This window comes from Neomonachus schauinslandi, chromosome 2, assembly GCF_002201575.2.
Source record: "Neomonachus schauinslandi chromosome 2, ASM220157v2, whole genome shotgun sequence".
In the NCBI taxonomy this organism is placed as follows: domain Eukaryota; kingdom Metazoa; phylum Chordata; class Mammalia; order Carnivora; family Phocidae; genus Neomonachus; species Neomonachus schauinslandi.
In genome coordinates this window covers 14822452-14830683 of record NC_058404.1, presented here as the reverse complement: position 1 = coordinate 14830683, position 8232 = coordinate 14822452, and the positions used below count along the sequence as shown (strand labels likewise).

Below are 8232 nucleotides of genomic sequence, written 5' to 3'. Positions count from 1 at the left end.
ATTAAAAAAAAAAAAAAAAAAAAGGTTTAAATAAATAAAATCTTTAAAAAAATTTAAAAAAATAATAATATAATGTTTTTGTCTGTAGTTGACTTATTTATACAATTAGAATAAGATTTAAGAATAGAATTTCTGGGGCGCCTGGGTGGCTCAGTTGGTTAAGCAACTGCCTTCGGCTCAGGTCATGATCCTGGAGTCCCGGGATCGAGTCCCACATCGGGCTCCCTGCTCAGCAGGGAGTCTGCTTCTCCCTCTGACCCTCCTCCCTCTCCTGCTCTCTGTCTCTCATTCTCTCTCTCTCAAATAAATAAATAAAATCTTAAAAAAAAAAAAGAATAGAATTTCTGTGTCTCCTAAACCAGAGTCATTTTATGGACCTTTAGAAGAGAATTATAAATTCCACCGCATATCACCAATAATATTTGATCTCTTTATTTAACCTGAAAATTTGCAAATTGGTATCAGTCTGTAAACTTTTTTTCCAGTTAAGGAAATGTATATATTTATATACATATACACAAGTGTGTCCACGTATACTTACGTCTGTACGTGTGTGTGTTCTTGGTATAAGGTTACAAGCTGCCCTTTATTGAAAAGAACTGACCCTTTTACTTTGGTGAGGAAGTTTAAAATAATGCCCTTTTATAAAGGGATGGCAGGTTTTTTGCTTATGTTTTGTTTAACGTCCTGTGTGGCAGAATGAAAAGATTGCAGCCCTTTGTTGGCCCTCAAAAGACATTCTTGAAGTCACAATAGTTTGTGAAATAACAAATGTGGGAATCCATTATACCTAATATTAAAGCATGAACAACCGAAGCAGTGAATTATTAGTCATTGCAATCTGTTTTCTAGAATTTTGGTTAATCTCTTTTTTAATGCTGTAGCATCTCTGTCAGTTCATTACCTGTTGCTTTCATACATAATGACCTATGATCATTCCCTTTCATTATGGTTTCCCCACCTCCATCGTTTTGATGATGCCCACCTAAGAGGCACCATCTTTCTGTACTTAACGGTCTAGGAGTTTGTGACTTGAGGCTTGCGTTCTAAATAAAACTTTAAAAGGACCGTGGGTAAGTTTTACTTAACAAAATTGGTGATCTGCCCCCACACCCCTGACAACCAATAAACAGTGGGATAAGATTCTTATTGGCATAAAGTAGAAAAGAGCCATTAGCATCTAAGATTGAGGTCCAGTGATGCTGCTTCTGTCCTGTAAGAATCATGAGGTTGATTTCTGTTTCCCTTGTGTAAAATTAATGTATTGGTTTTAAATGCAGATTTTGATGATTTCACAAAATGAGATGTATAGAGATAATATCAAGCATAAAGGAAATCACAACTTTTTATACTAAAACGCTTATATTTATTAAACTGTTCTTCAAGTTTGAATATTCTATTACAAGAATGAAGTTGCTTTGTAAACTATAATTTTTTTAAATAAAGTTTCAGCTTGTTTTCAAGCACTCCCAACAGATTAAAGACCTGTCAGATTAAACAATGTTAGGCTAAATAATGAATATTTTATCAGACCACGAAAGTTAATAAATAAGTTGACCAGGCCTCCTCTGAGTTTCGAGGCCAGACATTGATTTATAAGGACTCTTGTCTTGAGCCCAGCTTCGTAGTTTAAAAAGCCTCATGAAGGGCGCCTGGGTGGCTCAGATGGTTAAGCGTCTGCCTTCGGCTCAGGTCATGATCCCAGGGTCCTGGGATCGAGTCCCGCATCGGGCTCCCTGCTCCTTGGGAGCCTGCTTCTCCCTCTGCCTCTCTCTCTCTCTCTCTGTCTCTCATGAATAAATAAATAAAATCTTTAAAAAAAAAAAAAAGCCTCATGAAGCAGTAAAGTAGCACAACCATCTCACTTAAAAAAGCCGTAACCTTATAAAAAAGGGTAGAATTGTACAAGTGCATGAAACTAATAAATTGATTCATTCCTCTTCCTGGAGTTTCCAACTCACCTCCATGTTTTTGTCTTAATATCATGGTTTTGTCTTGAATGGAAATAGGGTAAATGTGAAAGGGAGTGTGTCTGAGTTACTTTGCAAGTATCCTGAGGAGAACGGTGCTTTCAGTTCACAATGATGATAAACTGGTTTTCCAGCTTAATATAATACATGATTTAAAATTTTAATCTGTTACGGTGTAAATCTATCTATTATTGTGTATTTAATCTATTGTTGTGTAGAATGGTATGCAGAAGCTTATTGTTAGAGTATTAATTGCTTTAAAAATTACTGCTTGGTCTTAGACATAAAGTTACTATTTTTATCCTCTAGATCACAAAGGAGAACTGCCTCGAGGATGGAACTGGGTTGATGTGGTGAAGGTATATAATACTTATATTCTGGGCTTTAAAATATTGTTATCAATCTGCCATCAAATAATGAAATTTATATCTTCATTTTTCCCCCCCTCAACCTTTGAATTTTACTGGAATGGCTGTTTCCCTTTTTGCTTCAGCATGTAAGTATTTTTGAAATATCTTTCACATTCTTTTTTTCCTACACCTTCAGTTTTAGATTTTCTTTATTTAAGTAATGGAAAATCTGTAGAACTAAGCTCTAAGTACAGTGAAGTATGACTGTTTATGTAAGTACATCTGAAGAACGAACATACCTAGCTATGACTCTGGATTAGCGGTAGAGTGGAAACAAGAAACAAGGCATCGAAAGGAATGCTTTGATTTCTTAGTAGAAATTCATATCTATTTTTTGAGGGCAAACCCTAGATGGAGTTTCCCATCATTGTCAAGAAGGATTTTCTGTTTTTCTTATTTAAAATTGTTTACTTTTCACCTTGAAGTTTTTTGCCACCTTCTCTCAATATTTTTCTTATTGGTAGGTTCCAATACATTAAAGTGATGCTTAGTTAATCCTTTTTTTTTTTAAGATTTTATCTATTTATTTGACAGAGAGAGACACAGTGAAAGAGGGAACACAAGCAGGGGGAGTGGGAGAGGGAGAAGCAGGCTTCCCGCTGAGCAGGGAGCCCAATGCGGGGCTCGATCCCAGGATCCCGGGATCATGACCTGAGCCGAAGGCAGACGCTTAACTGACTGAGCCATCCAGGCGCCCCTAGTTAATCCTCTTTGTAGGACTTCATGAGATGAGTTTTGCATGCCAATTAGTGCCCCTACTGCTGTGAGAAGTAATGAATATGATCCAAGGGTAGTTAAAGATTAGGATTTTAGTGGGCACCTACAAATACGGGTAATTTATAAACAGTATATTCTTAGAGTTCAAGTCAGCGGTTTGGGCCATGGGGTACCTTTGCTATAGAAACTGTTTAAAATAATCTTTGTGCCTAGTACAGAAATCCTACCTGGGAGTAGGTGAGCTGCGATTGGAAGAAAGCAGCAGTATTTCTTGTCCGCTTCCTGGGCAAGGGGCTGACCGCACACAAGATGTCTGTGTGGGTGCGGCTTCTCCGCGTTCTCTCATTTAGCCAGGCACCCCTCCACTGATGCCTGATGGATACTCCGTGTTGTCCTAGGTGTGCTTGTATGTACCTCACCAGCTAAGTCGTTTCCCTCCTTAAAATGCTTCGGGCTTCAGAATGAGAGTGCATCCTTCCCAGACAGTAGCCGTCAGCAGAAATTGGGCTCAAAAAGTAATCCGATTAATCCAAAGGTGGTAGTGCTCCTCCTTGCCTAGCTCCAGAAATTTAGTTTCCTGCTTGTTTTTCAGAGTCCTTATTAATATAAATTAGAATTTCAGCACATATAAAGGAAATGAAGATTGAAATAATCCGGTAATCTTGGGAGATAGGCGAAGATATTTTTAGGAGGGAGGTTACCACGTAGGCGGGTCTGGACTCAGAATCTGTTACCCGAAGCTAGTAGTTTCCAAATATGATCTTGGGATCCCTGGGAGGTCCTGGAGGCCTCTGGGCATTTGTAAGGTCAAAACTATTTACATCCTAATGTTAAGGTGTTGTTTGTCTTTTTTCCTCGTTCTCTCACAAGTGGACAGTGGTGTTTACCAGGGGCTCCTGAAGTGTAATGATGCCATCACTAATACTCTTCTATTAGAGCACTAATAGAATGTGTGCTTTTATATTCTTGTGTTTTCCAGAATTTTCTAAGGTGGTGAGTAGGTTTAGAATCTAAGTACGTGCATTTTTATATTAACTCAGTTTGTTCGGGTGCCTGGGTGGCTCAGTTGGCTAAGCATCTGCCTTCGGCTCAGGTCTTGATCCCGGGGTCCTGGCATCGAGCCCCGCATTGGGCTCCCTGCTCAGCGGGAAGCCTGCTTCTCCCTCTCCTCCCCGCTTGTGCTCTCTCACTGTTTCTCCTTCTCTCTCTCAAATAAAAAAATAAAATCTTGAAAAAAACAAACAAAACAAAACAAAGACTCAGTTTGTTCTTAGTTACTTGTACTGTGTTTCTGTTCACTGTTTTCTATTTTACCTGCCTTACTGTGGAAGCAGATTTGTGAAAACCCAGCTGTCTTCTGTTGAGCTCAGTAATAAAGAAATTCACAAAAATGTAAAACAACACTATTCTTCGCATTAAGTTTTATTTGTTTTAGAAGACACAGCTTTTCATTTAAGAAATGTTATTCGGTGATCATGGAGTGAGTCTGTTGTTATTTTTACATGAACTCAATTCCTCAGTTTTAATTTCAAATACTGTAGGTTTAATATACATTTAAAAGAAAGCTCTTTTAAGATCCTCAAAGTGGGAAGAGGAGCTGGGGCCAGAATGTTTGAGAACTGCTACCCTTAACAGTTTCTGCTTTTCACAGCTTCCCACATTCTCTGGGGTTCTCAGGGTTTGGGTTCACTGGGGATTTCTTTATTCTGGTCAGAATTGTCTGTGTATTCTTTGGGAACTCCCCACCCTCTCCCCCATTTGCTAAATTCTATAGATTTTTATCAGAAAAGACTTGCAATTTAAGATTTTTATCGTATTTTTAAAACTGTACTTAATTTATGTGGTTTTTTTAACCACAATGTTTAAAATTTTTGAAGTCTTTATTGTGAAAATAATAGAAGAATGTCATTCATTTTATAAGTGGCACCTTTTGTATGTTCTTGGTTCCAATTTATTTCTTGGAAAGCCTCAAGGGATTTTTTTTCCCCCCTTCTCTATTGAGGTTGTATTTTTAAAGAATCATGTTTAAAGTAGCTGAGCCTGAAGTTGAAAAGTAGTTAAATACGTTGAACACTGTAGCTGGTATTAAATTACATGAACCTTGTTGTCTGTTGTTCTATCAATTATAAATATTTATTTCTGGTAATAAATGAAAACAGTGAACTCAAGTAATGTGATAGCTTCATCTTGTTGATGATGTCCTTTTTTGTCTTTTATAGTTAAGCAAAACTGGTTCTAAAGATGATGAATAGTACTTGGAATTGAAGACAAGGGAAGAACATCCTTTAAGAAGTAAACTGGGTTCAAAATCGTTTCTGGTATTGAGGTGGCTTTTTATAAAACAGAATTTTTTTGTATGTTTCTTATGTAAAAAACGTTTTAAGCTGAAAGTTCATGAAGAGATCTGGTTGTATTAAATTATTTTCACAAACTTGCCTTAATAAAAGGTGAAATGTTACTGTTTAGTATACTTTATGAAGATGGTTGAGCTTTGTAAATGGACAAAATGGGAAATAATAAATAATCAATGTGAATTTATATGATCTTATTCTAGTGGATGTGGTATTTTTTAAAGGAGTAGGAAGCCCTTTTGAAACTCTCATCCCAGTGGATCAGAATACTGAGTAAACAGTTACTCTGTGGCATGATCCATATTAATAGACTTCTCGTCTTAATAAAGTCTTCATCTCTTCTTTCTCTTAATTACTGAAGCATAAATTGCTCCAGAGAAATTTAAATACTAATATTTGAACTTTTACATAATATTCTTTGTAGTTCCTTTTTATTTTTCAAGGGCGAACCGCTTCTTTTTAGTAAATGAGTATCTGTTCATACTCTTCCTTTGGGTCATGATATTTGACCATGAGAGTTTTCAGCCGTATGTGGAATAGGAGAATATAAAAATAAATCTGCCAAATACATTCAAAAGCATTTGAATAGAAGTGCTGGTTCCCACTGAAAACATTTCTCTTTGCTGCATATACCAAGATGGGAGTAAAAGATGCCTTAATATTTAATTTTTGTATTGTTGGAGACAATGGTTTTAATAAATTCCTGTTTATCTGCTACTGTGTGGTTTTGGTTGTGTGGTAACAGGTCTCCTAAATGGTTTAACATAAAACCACCTCTCAAGTCTTGTTTCTTTTCGAGTATCCACGTGGATTTCTCAGCCTGAGCATCTTCCTAGTTATAGACATAGAAGTGTTTCAAATGCTGAATCATAGTACAGGCTTGATTACTTTTTTTAATCACAAGTAGGGTACCTATTAGTGTTGTGTAACCAGGAAGTTACTGATGTGTCTGTGTGATTTCCGGTGACTGCATTTGCTTCCCGGCTGGAAAACCCTAGAAAAACCTTCTACAAATAAATATTTCTAGAAGGGGAGGCTGTTGTTCCTCCAGTTAACACCTGTGCAGCTCGGGTCTGAGTTTTTAAAGAATAATGAACTTGTAAAGACACGTCCTTAGTATACGAGCAGTTTAAATTATGTCCGTGGCTTTTACTGGGCTAACATTAGGCTCAGTTAAATCATTTGAATTACACAGTAAATACAATTATGGTGAAGAAGTATAATCTGATTTTCAAAAGCTGAATCACATTTGATATCTTGAACTAATAGAACAGAATCATTAAAATTCAAGACCACCGGATTGCGGCCAACTTTTGTACTGGCGGTTGTGTGTACATGGTTTTCGTTGTGTTGATTTGTTTGCTTGTTTTTAAGGAAACTGGAACTACAACATCTGCTCATGGAACAAACCGCGTTTCGCTCTGAAGATTCTGAGATTGTTCAGGCTTCTTGTGGTTCAGAGATGACAAAGAATAATGCTAGTTAAATGCCAATGAGCTGTTTTTACTCTTTTTATATGAAATGTACACATGTAGGGGGTCATGGTGGCCGTGGCGCCTCTGACCACCTTCTGTAAAACACTGAAACATTCTCGTCCGGATTGCCATCAGCTGTTCAACACACCCCGTACATTTGCTCAAAGTCTGTCTACCTGAAACTGTATGGAATGACATCCTTAATAAGCAATAAAACCAGAATTACACACAGTGGTTTTCTCTGTGTTTTATTTCAAGTCGATGGAGAGAGAATTGTTGATTTTACAAATTTGCACAGACTTAGGGTGTAAGATGTACCCTCCTACTAGAAACTGTTTAAAAGTGAAAGAGAGAGAGCACCAGCACAAGCTGGGGGAGGCAGAGGGAGAAGCAGACTCCCTGCTGAGCAAGGAGCCCGATGCGGGGCTCGATCCCAGGACCCTGGGATTCTGACCTGAGCCGAAGGCAGACGCTTAACCGACTGAGCCACCCAGGCATCCCCCAGAGTCTAAAACATTTAAACAAAAGTTGGAAGCTTGAGGTTAAGGACAGCTTCAGTTTTTACAGTGTCAAGGGGCCCAGAAGACAGATGAAGTCTGGGATCAACCCAGGTTAAGGAGTCACACACAGGTACACAGAGCATGCATGAGGCTGAGACCTATCCCCCGGGGGGGACCCTGAGGGAAAATTCCTGTCTTAAACTTGGGTTCTCCGTGGAAGGGCAAAATGTAAACAGACGGACATGGACTCTCCTGATGACTTACAACAGGGTTCCTCACACTTGGATTTCAGCCCAAATTCTTCCCCATATGAGTGATCTTAAAAAACAGCAACCCCTCAAGCCAGGATTTTAGTTTAAAGTGGTATCATCTGGGCACCTGGCTGGCTCAGTCGGTGGAGCAGGTGACTCTTGATCTCAGGGATTGTGAATTCAAGTCCCAGGTTGGGTGTACAGAGTATTTTAAAAATAAAATAAAAATTAAAAAGTGGCGCCAACCGGGTAGAATCTCTGGGCAACTAGTAGAAATGACCACATATCGACCCTGGAAGAACCCACCTTCAAGCCAGACGTCCAAAGAAAGCCCCACACGTAGAGTGCTCGGAATGCGCACTCACGGTCAAAGCCACGGTCCACGGAAGCAGGACCTTGTGACAGCCTCCTGCAGGGAAGCTTAGGGGAAGAAGCACTTCAAGGATGTATTCTTATGACACAGACTCTTAGATGTTAAGAGAAATTGAGTAAGGAACAAGGAATTATTAAGATGCATCAAGCAGATTTGGAAAAGAACCAAATAGAACTCGAAAAGTA

At 38.4% G+C, this 8232-nt stretch overlaps 1 protein-coding gene across 2 annotated transcripts in view; it reads left to right on the top strand.

Annotated features, from left to right (window-relative positions):
• Positions 1–7148, top strand: part of RWDD4 (RWD domain containing 4) — a 17940-nt gene extending 10792 nt beyond the window's left edge. The window contains exons 6-8 of one of the 2 annotated variants that reach the window (XM_021694188.2): positions 2280–2329; positions 2464–2466; positions 5317–7145. In XM_021694188.2, coding sequence (XP_021549863.1) covers positions 2280–2329; positions 2464–2466; positions 5317–5349 — 86 coding nt within the window. In that variant the 3' untranslated portion in view covers positions 5350–7145. Of the gene's footprint in view, positions 1–2279; positions 2330–2463; positions 2467–5316 lie in introns of both variants that reach the window. The other variant, XM_021694187.1, reaches the window with a different exon arrangement.
• Positions 7149–8232: the final 1084 nt, after the last annotated feature.